This window comes from Vespa crabro, chromosome 1 (genome assembly GCF_910589235.1).
Source record: "Vespa crabro chromosome 1, iyVesCrab1.2, whole genome shotgun sequence".
NCBI lineage: Eukaryota > Metazoa > Arthropoda > Insecta > Hymenoptera > Vespidae > Vespa > Vespa crabro.
The window spans coordinates 17,584,830-17,601,826 of NC_060955.1; the positions used below are offsets into that span (position 1 = coordinate 17,584,830).

The 16,997-nt window shown below is 36.7% G+C and overlaps 2 protein-coding genes across 14 annotated transcripts in view; one reads left to right on the forward strand and one right to left on the reverse strand.

Moving 5' to 3' along the window:
• LOC124432458 (neurobeachin) overlaps positions 1-16,997 on the forward strand; it is a 306,785-nt gene that overhangs the window by 275,863 nt on the left and 13,925 nt on the right. For all 12 annotated transcript variants that reach the window (XM_046981638.1, XM_046981476.1, XM_046981673.1 and 9 more), the window contains 3 exons: positions 10,230-10,347; positions 12,647-12,749; positions 15,192-15,307. In XM_046981638.1, the coding sequence (XP_046837594.1) occupies positions 10,230-10,347; positions 12,647-12,749; positions 15,192-15,307 (337 nt within the window). The remainder of the gene's footprint in view (positions 1-10,229; positions 10,348-12,646; positions 12,750-15,191; positions 15,308-16,997) is intronic.
• Positions 342-3,445, reverse strand: LOC124432663 (protein mab-21-like). Of its 2 annotated transcripts, none has more exons than XM_046981722.1 (2): positions 2,824-3,445; positions 342-2,605 (listed from the first exon to the last, which is right to left on the reverse strand). In XM_046981722.1, exons 1-2 carry the CDS (start codon positions 2,884-2,886, stop codon positions 1,523-1,525), a joined length of 1,146 nt encoding a protein of 381 aa, XP_046837678.1. In that variant the 5' UTR covers positions 2,887-3,445; the 3' UTR covers positions 342-1,522. The 2 variants fall into 2 exon arrangements, with proteins under 2 accessions (XP_046837678.1, XP_046837688.1); XM_046981732.1 differs by having other exon boundaries at positions 2,819-3,444.

Below are 16,997 nucleotides of genomic sequence, written 5' to 3' on the forward strand. Positions count from 1 at the left end.
TGGGAAAGTCCATTCAATAGTCATGCTATATGGGTGCGGCTTGACAAAGAGCTATGTGTTAACCTGAAATGAACTGAAATATCTTGGACGGATAATTAAGAGGATTAATGATTCTCGTACCTTGTTGAATGAATTTCCTCGAATAATCATTTTTCATTCGGTTAATCACTTTTCGCAGAGACTTTTAATTTGTGGATTTTAAAGAAACTATTGTATTTGTTTCAAAAAGGAAGAAGAACGCAAAATGAATGTTAATTTTATTTTTAAATAAAATACTGCAAAAGTTTAATAGTTTTTTTTTACAATGATAGAACCAATAAAGTGGAATTCGATGAAAAATATTAGGCAAAGATACGTGATAATATTATTGCAGTAAAATGTAAAATTATTTACAAAACAAATAAAACTTATTTAGAAACAAAGGACATATATTAAAGGACAATAATTAATAAGTGTTAATCATTATGGTAATTAAGTTGATATATATTATTTGGAAACGATGTATCGATCGATGTAAGAACGGTAGCAATCGAGTGGCAGTATTTGATGAATTTGACACGCGCGGCGAAGCACGAAAATTATCCGACGGGAGTTTAAACAGCGTCGTTTGAGCATCGATGATGGTAGGAAGAGAAACGTTAGGATAGAATTAAGATAGGATGCCGACGTAATAAAATGCAAAAGGGGGTAATAAAAATGATAGTCGCTGTTATGCCGAACATCGGGTCGTTCTCTCGAAAGTACTCGATAACTACATATTATAGAGACAATAATCGTTACCTAGATTATGCTCGAGCATGATAAATAAGTCGTTAAAGTATCATTGATTCCATCACAGTTGTTTGTCGATTATAGAAAGACACGTCTCATTTTGTTCTTTTTTTCTTTCTTTCTTTCTTTCTTTTTTTTTCTTTTTTTTTTTTACATCGAGATAAATGCATTTATTATGTACATTGTCATCTTATAATTTTAATAGCGATTCGATTAGGTATATTAATAATAAATATCGTTTAAATAATATCAAAAATTATTTACATGTAACGATGCGCAATGAAATCGCAGTTCTCTCTTTTGCCGTAAGCTCGCTTCTATAAATGGTTATAAATGTTTTTGATTTTATTTTTTTTTAAGATCGAAACAGACAGAATTACAATACGCTTTCTGTCGATGGATAATAGATGTATATAGGGGAATAATAGATTTATATAAGAAAGTACGATTTTTTCAGGAAATATGTGAAATCCCGAATGTTCGTTTTTCGTCCTTTAAACCGAACATTTAGCTGATTAAACGAAAAGCATTACGTAAAATGGCAAGTGAAGAACTTTCGATACGTTTCAAATCAAATAAATGCTTCGTATTTAAAGTAAATAACAGAGAATTAATTGTAACCTTATTGCGCGAAATGATGCGGCGAATTAAAGGGAGGCTTTTATCTCAAGAACAGTTCATTAATGCACACTTGTCTTTTCTTTTATTTTTAAAGTATCACGAAAGATATGTTGCGTCTAAGGAAAGATCGCTAAAGTTTTTCGAGGGCACGGCTGTTGGTCAACAATTCTCTGGTCAGTCTCCAAACTTGTTTAGCAGCGTTCTCCAAGCCGCTGGGTGATTTTCCTTTGAACAAGTCGAGGTTCGGTAGAAAATAATGAGGACATCTTCGGCATTGGAGACAGGAAATGAGTTGCAAAAATATGCCGTTCATTCGATCGGCCAAACAAGCCTCATCCCATTCAGCTTCGAGAGGATGTTTCTCGCACTCGTAAAGGAGTAAGGTTTTCATGTGATAACTCGTTACCGGATTGCCAGGAAGATCGAGATGTCGATCTCTAAGAGTTTTGAGAATGCTCAAACATTTGCGTCGGCAGCCACCCTGCAATAGTCTGGTCTCGGCCTCGGTAAAACTTAATACCCAGGCATCTCCTTCCATCGCCGATTGTTTCCCTTGCAAAGCAACGCTTTCCTTCGATAAAAGATCAAAACCCTCGGTTTTGACTTCCGCGACGAGATTAGGATGAGGCCAGGGAATATGGGGTATCGGCCAATGAGCTGCCGATCTCGGCCATACGCCGGAACACTTGAATGCCGGCGTGATTTGAACAACATATCTCTCTCGAATACGTAGCTTTACCTCGGTAGTATCGGCTATCATTTTAACGGAATCTCGATAAGTACACTTGTCACAGGCCTGGGCCACTAGGGTCTGAAATCTTGATCGGATCTTTCTCGCGGACAAGTAACCGCTCGCGGTGATGAATTCTACCCAAAGAGACATGGACCTTTTGCGGCCGTCGCTAAGCTTTAAAACAGCGCAACCCGGCAGGGTGCCATCGTCGACGAAGTTGAAGACGCCCATTTGATTCAGGTATAGCACAACCTCAAATTCCCCCGGTGAAATCACTTCTAGACCCTCGTAACGACCGTTGCACTCGGTCAGTGAGGATATGAAACGTGGCTCTTGTACCTCTACTTCCTTTAACACATCCTGCACGACCTTACAAACTTCCCTTATCGTCTTCTGTACTTGTCCCATACGTACTTGCACGCGTTCTCCGTAATACTTGTTGATTTGATAGAGCATCTTCGACTGAGCCGCCATCATTTCCTGCGGCACCAACATCTTTTCACTTACGAGAGCGAAGTATGGTGGTGACAAAAGAGGAGGGAAAGAAAAGAGAGAGAGAATTCGATGATTCGAATAAAAAAAAAAAACAAAAAAAAACAAAAAAAAACAAAAAGGAAAAGGAAACAGAAGAAGAAGAAGAAGAAGAAGAAGAAGAAGAAGAAAATTTGGATTCTCCCTTTCTTTCTTCAGCACCTCACCGAACCCTTCTGTCTTCTCGTTCTGCTCATCCCGTGGAAGATCGAGATTGTTCTCGCGTTCATCCTGGTCGAAATGTCCTCCTTCGATATAAAAACACACTTGATGCGTTTTCGTTCAAGAATCTCCTTTGCTCGCTTTGGCTATGATATTACGAGAAAAAGTGGCAGGTGCTCTCTCGTCCGCGCGTACGACGTTCCTCGACGGCGGCGACTCGAATCGTACCGCGCGCGCGATCGCGCCGAGCACCGCGCGCGCTCACTCCCTCGCTTGCTCGTTCACGGTTAAAGAAGACAGATAAACAGACAGGGAGAGAGAGAGAGAGAGAATGAGAGGGCGAGAGAGAGCGAGAGAGAGAGAGAGAGGAAAGGTTCGTTTTCGACGCGCCACAACACGCCGGCTTCGAGCTCGATCCGCCTTTGCAACTTCGGCCAGTCCCGCCTTTCGAGTCGACGCGCGCCTCAACGCGAGATTCGAGCGTGCGCCTGTGCTCTCTCTCTCGCCACGCCTATCCTCTATACTTCCTCAGTCCATTACACCCCTTTACCGCACGTCTTCGCTCGACTCGACTTACCCGACTCACCCAACTCACCCTCTTCCTCCTATATCCTCACCGCCATGTCCATTGAACTAACGTTCACTGGTTATTTATTAATTTATTTATTCATTTATTAATTTATTTATTCATTTATTTATTTATTCATTTATTTATTTATTCATTAGTTCGTTCGTTCGGTCGTTCGTTCATTCATTTATTCATTCATTCATTCATTCATTCATTCATTCATTCATTTATTTATCCATTCATCGAAGCCAACGTCATGAAACAGTTTGCCTATTTCTATTCTACTAGATACATAAATACGCTTCTAAGTAATCAGTGTTTTTCGAGTTTTATCTTTTCCCGTCGATTGCTTTTCTCTATTTCGAAAATATTTACATTAGATTTTTCCTTCAGGTAAAAAAAGCAGGTGCGCTCTTACTACTTTGGGAAACAGCTTGCACGCGGAGATTTTTTCCTTTTAGATCACAATCGTGAATAGTAGGTACCCTATTGTCGGTATAACAAAGAATATATATTTGTTTGATAATATAGCGCTGAGATATTAGATATTTTTTCGAGAGTGTAGATCAATTTAGTTTTTTATATTAACTTTATTGTTAAGTCTTTCGAGTTAGAGTAATAGTTTTTGGAAGATGTCTTAAGTTTATATCATTCTTTCTCTCTCTCTCTCTCTCTCTCTCTCTTTCTTTCTTTCTCTCGCTCTATTCCTTTATTTTATTTGTAGGAGATTGCACTCGTTAGGTCGCGTTCATACAACGAGTAATCGAATAAAGCTCGAGAATCCAATCTACTCGGAGTCAGAATGGTAGATTGGTAACAGTCTCGACACTCCCTGCCTTGCTCTCTCTCTCGACTAATGCGACTTGATTCATGAGCCGTGCTACTATGTTCGTATTCCAAATTTTCCCTCTCTCTCTCTCTCTCTCTCTATCTATCTCTCTTTTTCTTTGTCTCTCTCTATCTCTCTTGTTGCTGGATAGTCGAGGGGTCAAACGCTCTGTTACATCAGCGCTCGCATTAAGGCAGGACCCGAGGGTTGCCCTGAGCACCCCTAAATGTGCCTTTCATCATCCCATTCCGACTTAATTCGTTTATCATCTGAATTATTTGTACACCCCCGCGAGAAACAGTGCTCAATTTCTTAACGTTACCGTATGGCAAAAACAATTCTTCACAATTATTCCTACGAGCTTGGGAGATCGTCCAAAATGTTTTTCGTACGTTTCAGAACAGAAATTCGATAAAATTTCGAGGAATTACGTTGATAGCTTTATTCGTACATATGTCATGGATTATATTTACTTGATCAAAATAATAAATTGTATAATGAACGATATCGAAAATTTCATCTTTTCAAAAAAATGTTTACCCCATCGATAGATCTTTCTATTTACTACTGTATCTATTATTTACGGTATTATTGTATCAGTAGAATCTACCGAAGATCTTGATTTTCATCGGGGATTTTTCTATCTGAGATCTTCGAAAGTAGGTATCGTTTCTCAAAAAGAGCAGCCGTGACGAAAGGTTATTTGTTGGAAATGCTTCTTTTATCCTGAAAAAAGTTTGCAGGTATATGGCGAACTTTTGGTTTCCAGTTACATCGGAAAATCTCTATATTTTTCATTCTTCAGAGGTTTCCCTCCTAAGAGTCTCTATACGAACGAGAGAAACAATATAGAGCATCTTCGATGAGGAAAAGAAAGAGGGAAATAAAAAAGGCGGGAGGGTAGCAGAGTCCGTCTTGTAAATCAACTCGAACGAACGTACTCGAATAATCCCAAATAATCCCCTACTCGGTCGTTGAGCTCTGCCAGCCGGCAAAGCCAGTGGATGGTTTCGATGCTGATGTTCGGAGTACTTATTTCACGGTACGCCCGTTAAATGATACGAAAAAAGAAATCCTTACAAATTGCGATCTCTTGATCCATTCGAATTGCCTTGCGTATCGTGATTCTTATTATTTCTTCTTATCTAAACTTCTCGAATGATCGAATCTTCACGTAAGTATTCAATTTATCTCATCATAAAATAACACTTTATTTGTTCTTCTTTTATAAAAAAAAAAAAGGATCATACCTACATCTTACCGTATATGTTCGAATTTCGTAAATTGTTTTGAAATATATCGTTTTATAATTACCTCCTACGAACCATATTATTTCCTATCCCGTTATTAGAATTAACATACGGTTTCCATACATCTGTTGCCGGAAATAGATCGCATTATCTACCATTTTATTTTGTTCCACGGTAACTCGGAAAAACTGGCACGAATTAACGAAATAGAAAATGTGCTGTTTTGTTTTTGGATTGTTAATACGATTGTTACTTTATTCGATCGGTATTACATAAACAAGTACATATACAAGTACATACTTTTAAAATCTTTAAAATCATTTCGATTCGAAATAATAATTCGTTTTATTTATTAATAAAATGGGATAAAAAATGTATCGTTTCAATCATATCCTGGAACTAATAAAATTAGGTCTCTTTCATTTCTTGGATGGCGTAATGCGTTATCTCGAATGAGAAACGAGAAGGTAATAAAGGTATGAGAACACGCACGTGGCAAACATATTTCATTGAGATCGACGCGATGGCTCCCGAATGTTTTGTGCATTAGTTGGCTCGTTTCTTCAAGGTAAACGACTCTGTACTTCTTTTTGTCACGATGCGCCTATCAACCTTCACATTTTGAATCTAAATTTAATATCCGGAGGAAGGATTTTCTTCGACTGTATCAATTAATTTAATTTTAATTCAATCATTTAAATATAAAATTTCAAAGATTAACGGTTTAGAAATTTATATAAAAATTCGTTTGTAATGAAATATTAAAAATTCTTTACAACATAATAAATTTGCAATAGGATGACGAAATGGAAAAAGATTTTTTTTTTCCAAATCTAAACAATATCTTAGATATTATTTATTACACGTTGCTCCATTTAGGAAGATCATCGCTTCAATATCCGACCACACGGAAGTATCGTGATTTCGAGTAGTTAGCACTCGAAGAAATCGAGAGGGTGCTCGAAAGAAGAAAAGAGAGCGGTTCGAGAAGGGTAAGAGGGGGTGGGAACAGGGTATGGTCCCTCTATTATTGTCCAGCACTTAATCTGTTTGTTGTACACACCGGTAGAGGACTGCTAAGTGGTTCCCCATTCTATGGGGTCTTCTATGGTGGTGCATAGAGGCGAGAGCAAAGAGAGAGAGAGAGAGAGAGAGAGAGTGAGAGTGAGAGAAAGAGAGAAAAAGAAGCGCTGTAGTGAGAAGCAGCAAGGGGCCACGTCTCTTGCGAACGTGACACATGTTGTTACATCACGTCACCCATTGTCATCGCGCGCGAGCACCAGAGTACCGCTGAGCCAAGCATGGTTTTGCTCGATGATAGACGAGCTGCTACATGGGGAGCACTAATCGCGTACCACTTGACACCTCAAAAGGAACTTCTTTCTTAAACGCTTCGAGCTCTTTTTGAACGGTTATATTTTCGAATGCGCAAACGATAGGCTTTTTTTCCTTTTTTTTTTTCTCCGTTCATTTACGGATACATTTATATCTTCCTCTATCGTTTATAAGTATTATTCGTGTTAATCTATAACGATACAGGATAAAAAAATCTGAGATTTTCTAATTAAAATCTTTCATTTTCTGTTTTATTCAATATTTATTCATGCGTTATGTTTCTTATTCCCTCTCGAGATTACGGAACGTCATGTTCGCTTTGAATTACCCTGACATAGGTATATTTGTACGCGGATAAATTTTATTAATCATCGTCGTATCTCGACGTCACTCAGCTCTCCTTTCTCGTGAACGTAAAGTCACAAAGATGGGAAATCTAATTGCTTCGTTCTCTTCGTAGCAATAAGAAATGCATATGTCCGTTTCGTGAGTTTTATACTGATGTTCAAAAAGGCATTTAAACTTATTTTAAGTTCGTTTATTGTCATGTCATTGACTTAAACTCATTTGCCATGCTTGACATTTTTCAACGAGTGAAATGAAATATTTTTAATTAGTATTGTCTATTAAAATTCACATAAAAAAGATCTTTGTTCTTTATGACTATCGTTTTTTGTTTTCTTTTTTTTTTGGCTCTGTTTTTCTCACTACTAACGCCTACGTGATTTATCTATATATCCCATAGTTCAGGTATCTAAATAATAAATGCCATGGCACGATTCGGTCCTTATCAATTTTTCCCAGTGTTTGCAATGCATTGAAAACGCGCACGCGCATTCTCAGGGGTTGGATTTGTACCTACCCTCACTCTCGATCACTCCCCATTCCAATCTTGCGCATTACGAGAAGATATCGGTGGACTCCGATAGTCCTTTGTGTATATTACAAATCGAAGATCTATGAGTAAACAGAATGATTAACTATCATCGTTCGATCATTTTACATCTTCAGTTATATGAATATTGAAATTTCAGTAATTATAAAATCTCTTCTATAATTTATTTTATTTTTGCATGTATAATTTAACGATATAACATTTTTTTGATTTAGTGAGATTAATTCATTCATTTGAAAAATAAATAATTAATTATTCTACGTAATTATTTATCATGCAAAACATACGCTCATCCCATTTAATCAATAATTTGGTTTCGCCGAATATTTACTCTTCTCACATCGATCTGACGTTTATGGTCCTATGAGAGATTCGAAACGGCTTACATTCCCGTAATTGAGTTTTGACGGGCTAGGAATACGTGTAGCACCCTAATGTCATCGCTAGTAGTCTTTACGTTAGTATCCGACGGACTATTGAAGATCACACAAGTACATGTTAGGATGTCCTTTTTTTCACGATTCGTTGATTCGTTTTGACGTCTATTACTTCATCCTATCGTTCGTGTCCTTACACTTTCTAAGTTCGGGAATAATGTGACGTCGTTTCGCAAGATGAAATTAGTATTCAGAAATTGACTTGGAGCAAATTATTTATTTGTTTTGCATATCCGATTTAGTTATAAAATGATAGAAAATGTTCTTGAAATTAACGACGAATAACTTTATTAAGAATGACAATTTTCGAAACGGTATAACGTCATTAACACCTTCGAGACAAAATATTTATTTATTATATGAATATTAATAAATTGATTTAAATGCGATAAGACGAGACATTATTTCTTTTTTGTTTTTTTTTCACGATAGAATCAACGATAGAAAATATCCTTAATTAGGAAGTAACGAAGTAAGCTGATTATCTTGAGAATAATTCGATTTGCAAGGCGCGAGGATATCTCGAGCATCTTCGATGCGTCCTCGTTAAAAGGGAAAAATGGAAGGGCCTGTTAGATTACGGAACGGTAAATTGGGGATCCTCGAGGACAGGCTCTTTCAGTCTTGCGCGCGCACACACACCCTTTCTTCTTGTCTCCCTTTTCTCTTTCTCTCTCTCTCTCTCTCTATCTATCTATCTATCTTTCTCCCTCTCTCTCTCTCTCTCTCTCTCTCTCTCTCTCTCTTTCTCTTTCCCTGTTTCTTTCTTTCCCTTTTGCCAACGGGTTGTTGTTCGCGACTCGTTCGAAGAGCGCAAGTCCGCGAGGTCCTGGGATCGATTCTCAACTCAGCAGGAGGCTCCTCCTACCACGACGGCCATCTTGCGAACGGCACTGGTCTCATTATATCACATCACACTTCACTGCATCCAGGTTACATACTTACAGTCATGCGGTTGCATACTCATTGGAATATTTTTATTTTTCTTTTTCTTTTTCTTTTTTTTTTCGAAATATTACCTACCTTCTTAATATCATTCCGTTGTAATGTCATTCACAAAAATAATCTTTTGAATTTTATTATCGTAAAATCCTTGAAATAATTGAATTATTTATTTTACGGATTTCTCGTTAAAGAATTTATTCATTTATCATTAAAAGTTTTTTTTTTCGAAATCGATAATATGTATTTAGAAGAAAAATAATTTTTTTGTTTTTTTTTTTAACAGCCTAATTTTATTCAGAATTTATCTGAAAAATAAATTAATCTCGTCAAGAGAATATCAATGGTGCAAATTTGATTTTATCGTTTTATAATAAATCATTTTGGTATCGAAAATAAACTATTATTTTGTCGTCTATAAATTTTCTACCGACCTTGTAATTTGATCTTGGAATATGAATAATAATTAGTTTTATAGCTCTCGTTTATATTTATTTGTTGTATGATTTGTTGTATAATACTCGAGAGTACATATCTATAACTATTTTAACTGTTTGGAAAAAATTTTATTTGAAATAAAAGTATAATATGGAGATACAGGAAATTGGTGGTCTATACAGCTCGATTTATATTTCATGTAATACCTACACTGTACACTATCACGATAGTTTAACATATCATAATTAATAGAATTCTCTTTAATGAGGCACTAAATAAACGGACAATTTATTTCTTTCACCATCGTTTTCTAATACGTTCATAATACACCTGCGTTGAAATTGATTAACGAATGGCTTCCGGTTGGGTTTCGAAAGATCAGTGTATACTTATCTGATACAATTATAAAAATTTTTAGACTACGACGACAACTTCTTTACGATCAAAGTTTAATCTTACCACAGTATATTAAGCTTTATAAGAAGCGATTAATATAATTGATTAATTCGTATTATCGATATACGACAGCAAAATTGAAAGACAAAGTTTCTTTCATTAGTACAAACCCGTTATCTTTCAAATATTTTACATGTCGAAAATGACATCGAAGAAAGGTGAATTTTATTTATATTTGTTCTTTCATCCAAATAAAATAATATTTAATATAATGAATATTTATTATGATCAATGATTTATCTTTTTCTAATAATATTTTAGGTATTGAAATACTGTGACCACCTACACGGAAAATGGTACTTCTCCGAGGTCCGAGCTATCTTCTCTCGTCGTTATCTCCTACAAAACGTAGCAATCGAGATCTTCCTCGCGAGCAGAAGTGAGTATTCGAAGCAGAGAATAATTCTTTTCTTTTTTTTTTCACTCTTTTTTCTTTTTCTCTCTTTCCTCTTTTCCCCCTTCCTATCTTTTGTTATACTTTCAACGCTATATAACAGGGTCCAACGAGATCTCCGAAATGGAATCGAGAAAGAGGCGCATTCCTTTTCTTGCTCCTACCGAGTCCGTTCTGCGTTATTTCACACGCGACGCGATCTAATCCCACGACGAGTGCCGACGACGGAATTCTGGGCTCGCCGTTAGGTGTGCGACCCCTTCGCAGTTTTTACACAATAAATATCCTTACCGACCTCGTGGTATGTCTTTTTCTAAGATCGATTTATTACAAGCTCGAAGATTTCTCGGCGATTTAACAACACACCTGCTTTACGATCCAAACGAAAAAATCATTTTTTCTTTTTTTTTTTTTTTTTTTTAATTTTTATTTTAAATACGTTCAATCAATCGAACGAATCTATTTCTGGGACGAAAAGGAGATCGAGTAATAAAAATAAGTCGAGTATTAAAAAATTTTTTTTTAATGCGATCATAATACCTATTTAACTGAGAATAAGATAAAAAGATAGAATGAGAGAGAAGGAGAGTGAGAGAGAGAGAGAGAGAGAGAGAGAAAGAGAGAGAGAAAGACTTAGTGTAGGTGAGTCGTGTTGTACCTGCCGATCCTGCTGGGACTACCCCGCTGATTATTTTTACGGAGCGCAGATAAATTCTCGAGTGTCGTCCGATTCTAATCTGATCTTTCGGAGTTTCGATGCGTCGTGAAACTTTAAGCGGTGGAATGTCATCCTTAGCGAGGTGGAAACCTCGGTGGTTCGTTAAAAAATCACTGGAAAGACGCGTTCGTTAAGACGAGAAAGAGGGAGAAGAGAGGATGAGAGGGTAAGAGGTAAGAAAAAGAAAAAGAATTAGATGCTGGGTGCCTCTGGTTGGATCTCGCGATAAATCGTCGAATAATAAAAAAAAAAAAAAAAAAATAAGTTACTTTATACATCGAGTATTACCCTTACGGTAAGGGTATGGATTTGAAACGTTTAACGGCACGCTTGGAATCACGTATTCTAGAAAGAAAGAAATAAAATGTAATATTACGTACGATTACAGCTTCGCGACACGCCATCTCGTCGTGATCGTCTTCTCGAAGAGAACATCTCGCGTCGGATTTTGTCTTTCTTTTTTATATATTTTTTTTTTTATACTTTTTTTTATTTTTTTTTTATATTCCTCCTCTCCTTTCGTTCTTGGATCCTCATATACACGATCCTTAGCAACGGTGTAATTAATTAACGCGCGAGAGAGACGAGGTAGGCTCGCATTAAACTAACGATTATTTGCGTATTCGTTCGGCCGATTAAGTTTCTTGATGGAGGATGCATTCGATATTCGTACGGATATAATCACGATCATGCCGACAAAGATAGTGCGAAGGGATCTAGTTCGTTATTAATTAACCGATAGTTTTGGTTTGTTAATTTTAATAAATATTCGTAGAAATAGAAACGGTTATAGGAATTTTGTATCTTTTTCGATATGTTAGGTAGATGAAATTCGAAAATTTAAATATTTTTTATTTATTTATTTTTTTTTTCAAGTGCATAACGAAATTTAATTGTACAATAAGACTTGTTTTGTCTAACCTTCGCTTCCTTTTGAGTTCATCCCTTCCATTCTAAACTTCTCTTTGTCTCTTAATTAAAGTCATCTTTTATCTCTTATTTTAGCACATCCACTGACTCATAAATTAGTAGTAGGTATTTATGGTAACTGTCTAATAAAACGTTACCTTTGAACTCCCGAGGGAGATGGCCGGCGTAAGCGAAACGGTTCAAACGAAACCCTCTTCTAGTCCCTCTTGCATGTTCCTATGAAGTAAAATGTTGCTCAATATGATTAACATTTTGCTTGCACCATTAATATCTTTATCGTATTAAGAACATAGATAGAAAGAGGAAAATTTATTTCAAATATTTATTCAACAAGATTGAAATGTTTTGACTTTTGTTAAGATGGATGATATTATTCCAAGAAATATTTCTGTCGTAATATTATCCTATAGATAACTTTGTAACGATATCGATCAATGATATTATATATCATCGTAAAGGTTAAGAAAATTTATTGACGATATAACGAAGATCAAAAAATATAAATATCCTATATATATATATATATATATTCAAAGAAATCATCAACGAAGAGATTTCGTCCCGATCTATTCGTCTGCCTGTTGAAACTATGCCGCCCCAACTATAATCCTCGGTTTAACGCCTTTTTGTCAACAGCATCGATCCTTTTCGCGTTCCCGGATCAGGCGACGGTGAAAAAGGTGATCAAGGCGCTACCGCGAGTCGGCGTTGGCATCAAATACGGGATTCCGCAGACTAGGTGAGTACCAAAGGCCACACGAGCAAATAGAGCGAGAGAGAGAAAGAAAGAGAGAGAGGGAGAGATAGATAGATAGAGATAGAGAGAAAAAAGAGAGAAAAAAGGGAGAGAGAGAGAGAGAGAGAGAGAGAGAGAGAGAGAGAGTGTCTCGTTTCAGAAACGAAGACTCCTTTTGTAGCCCAGTCTCCAAGTTTCTCCGCCGATCTCCGGCTGATCTTTCGTTGGATATCGTCGGCCACGTCGTGTGGAATGAACACGCTCGATGCATTCCTTCTTTCCTTTGTCTCTCTTCTCTTTTCTCTCTCTTTCTCTCTTTTTTTTCTCTCTCTCTCTTTCTCTCTGTCTTTCTCTCTATCTCTCTCTTTGTCTCTCTTTTTCTCAGAGGGACACTCTAACTCAGGGACGGATTAAATCTTTGAACGTAGATCGTTCTTTCGACCATGCTTCCTCAATTTATAGCGTTTCTCCTTTCACATAAAAACAAGAAGTTACCAGCGAACGGATCGATTCGATATGATCGAGAAAGGGACTACTTATGTTTCCTAATAGATTAAAAATTTTAAACTCACTGATCACGTTTAAAGAGGAATCTTTTTTTTTTTACGGATCATTAGTCACGTTCTCGTTGTTTTCTATTATCAATTAAATATTAATTTAACTAAGTAAATACATTTGTCAAATGTCAAGTATTTTATGAGATTTTATAAATATTTATTTATTTATTTATTTTTTTTTTTATAAACGATCCTGAATTTACGCAAACCGAAAGATTATAAAATCATTTCGTAAGAAAGATCCCCGTTCGAAGGTGTACGATATCCGATGTTGTTGATTCGTTCGATAAGTAAAAAGGCTCTACCAGCTTTTCTCTCTCTCTCTCTCTCTCTTTCTCTCTCTCTTTCTCTTTGTCGCAAGCATCTCGAAGAGAACTTGAAAGCTACGATATGCCTATATTCTACCCCTTCTTTCTTCGATCTCTTAAAGAAGGAGGAAGAAATACGGATGGATAAAGAGAGAGAGAAAGAGAGAGAGGAAGAGAAAGGGAAGCAAACAGCGGCGAGAACAGAGGTTCGCGTATCCGCATTTCGGGCCATCCATTAAGCCCTCTTACGTACGGGAGAAGTAAAGTAAAAGAAAACGAAGACGAAGACGAAGACGAAGACGAAGACGAAGACGAAGACGAAGACGAAGAAGAAGAAGAAGAAGAAGAGAAGAAGGAGTAGAAGGTGGAGAAGGAGGAGAAGGAGGAGAAAGAGGGAGAACACAAGAAGAAGAAAGGCTTTGAATCGGCGAGAAGGATACGCCGAACCATAAATATACGGCAAAGTCCTTACGTCCGACATCTGATTCAAGCTCTCTCTTTCTCTATTTCTCTCTCTCTTTTTCTCTCTCTCTTTCTCTCTTTCTCTTAACTCTTCACATCCTCGTTGAAAAAGGAGAAACAATGAAAGTCGCTATATAAAATCGGTGCCATGACGCTCTCTCGACTTGTATCCCGACGATCCTTCTTTACGGGAAACTGGATGAGAACGACCGAGAGAGAGAGAAAGAGAGAGAGAGAAAGAAAGAGAAAAACGAAGGGAGCAAGAAAAAGAAAAAGGGAAAAAGAAAAAAAGAGAAGAACGAGTAAAAGAAGAAAAAAAAAAAGAAAGAAAGGAGAAACCACGACGATCTTTTCTTCTTCCGTATCGCGAGAGAGGATCGTCGAAGGAATGCCGAACGCAGGCCGTATAATGAAAACGTTATATCGCGCATTCGCGAGGAGCTTTTTTGCGGCTTATCGATTGGATCTGGATCGTGCTTAGCATCGGGGCTACTTCGCGAGGAAAGATAGATAGAGAAGGAAAGAGAGAAGGAATTTTGTCCTTTCGATCGTTTTTAAAAGTAAATCCTTACCTTTTATGGTTATCGTAACTGGAAGGACCGACATAAGAAAAAAGAAAAAAAAAAAAAAATAAAATAAAATAAAAAGAACAAAAGAAATACGTTTTTTAATGATCCATTTTTTTTCCTTTTTTTCATTTATTCATTTTCCGTCGAACGATCACGGATTCGATTGTAATTTCGAAATTTTCAAAAGAATTCCGTTTATGACGGAAAGACGTCCGCAAATTTTTCTATTTACAATGAATTTATCGATTGGTGGAACATATTATTAATGACAATCTTAATAAAAATAAGATAAATAGATATTATTTTTGTCCTGATCAACGTTACATGATAATTACACGTCTTGGAATCAGTCGTAAAAGTTAATTTACTCAGCAGGTTAGAGACAAACTCGTTAGGAGTTTCTTGTTTTGAAATGCGTATATCGTACTTCGTCGCGGTATTTATTAAAATATATCCCGTATCTATTAGCTTGCTTTATTCTTATCGCTTTGTAAGATTGTTCGATTTTAAACGATTGTAAAATTAATCTTTTGGTTGTGTTCATTTTAGGAGAGCATCAATGATGTCGCCAAGACAGCTTATGAGAAGTTCCAACATGACGCAGAAATGGCAGCGTCGAGAGATTTCGAACTTCGAATATTTAATGTTCTTAAATACGATTGCTGGTAAGTAAAATCATTAACGATTACGCATTTGATTGAATCATAAAAATATTTTCTCAAGAAAAAGAAGCGATTTATTTATCGATCGTGTAAGCGGAAAATGTTACGAATTGAATAGCAAACATTGGTATTGATGTTCTCGTAAAAAAAGAGAGAGAGAGAGAGAGAGAGAGAGAGAGAGAGAGAGATGCAAAGAAAAGAAGAAAGAAAGAGAAAAAGAAGTATAGAAAAGAGAATAGAAAAGGAGAGAGGGAAGCAGAGTCGAGCTTTTTATGGCTGCGCACGGGCGGATGGAGTCTGTCGTTGCGCATTAGGGATGTTCTCAATCAGCCCTGTGTTCCTTTAGCTACCCCATGCGAGTAATCCCTATGTCGTGGGCCTTGGTAATCCTCTCCCTAGGGACACACCGACTCTCTTCTTCCGTCTCGGTTTCTCCGCGGCGACCCTCCAAGCGGGTTTTCGATGCCGCTTCTTTGTTTCTCTTTGGTTTTAATATCGGCTTCCCTCGATGCGGTAGTCGAAATCACGAAACTCGAGACGTTGCCCTGGAGGTGGTTTGACCTTCGTGTTACCCCTTTTCTCATACCACCTTCGTTTTCTAAGGAGGGATTAATATTTTTCGAGGGATATGCGATCGAATGATGAAAGATTTTATTTTCAATTTATTTTGTTCATCATATAGTTTATCATTTCATTTTTCATTTCATTTAATCTTATTCCAATGAAATTTTAATAACAGTGCTCGTAAAATTATAGAAAGATATTTAATATCGAATTCGATCGAACGGTTAAATGCATTTTCGAGACAAAAAAAATAAAAAGAAAACGAAAGAAAAAAGAATAAGTTTTCGATCTTACACGATCGGAAGGTATACCTACATTCTTATAGAGTTAACGAGCGAACACGAAAGAACAAGAATCGGGGCATAAAGTTTCTGTTCGCCCACGCTATGCCACGCTTTCTTAATGACGGCGATGATCACGGATGGGTAATTATTCGTATTTCGGCGTGCGAAAGCCAATGCCCAGAGGGTGGCCCCTGTCGCTATTTACGAGCGTTATATATTAATTGCACGAATAAATAGCACGCGTTACAAGATGATGTACGAAGAAAAAGAACGAAAGAGAGAGAGAGAGAGAGAGAGAAAGAGAGAGAGAGAGAGAGAAAGAGAGAGAAAGAGAGAGAGAAAGAATGACGAGAGTCCTTTTGGAAGACCGCCATTTGCATCCTCGATTCTTTCATATTCTTATGAACAACGCTAAACGCGGGGATCTCATGTTATACGACTCTCTTCGTATTGGTTTGTTTGTTTCGAATTAATTAAGGTAAGGATCAGACGTAAATTTGACGGTGACGCTAGCCTTCCTTCGGTGTGGCAAGGAAAGTCGAGTCGAGTCAGTCAGGTTAAGCTTGGATACAAGGTGGCCCAGAATTTTGAGACGCAAGAAAATAGTGTCAGCTTTAGAGAGAAAATTTATGTAAAAAATATTTGTTTTTTTGCCTTTTATATATATATATATATATATATATATATATATATATATATATTAAACTCAGAAATTCTTATGGAATGTCGAAGATGCAACGTGACAAGTTGAAAGATCGAACGATTTTGACAAATTTTGAAAGTGAAAAAATATATTATTTTTCGATATATAGATAAGTCAGTTCATTGACGATTTTTTTTCCGTT

Excerpts from the sequence above, each read along its gene's own strand:
- LOC124432663 (XM_046981722.1), bottom strand. The coding sequence starts at position 2,886 with ATGAACGCGAGAACAATCTCGATCTTCCACGGGATGAGCAGAACGAGA. Across the intron at positions 2,606-2,823 it reads CGAGAAGACAGAAGGGTTCG|GAAATGATGGCGGCTCAGTC; the intron begins GTGAGGTGCTGA and ends TTGGTGCCGCAG.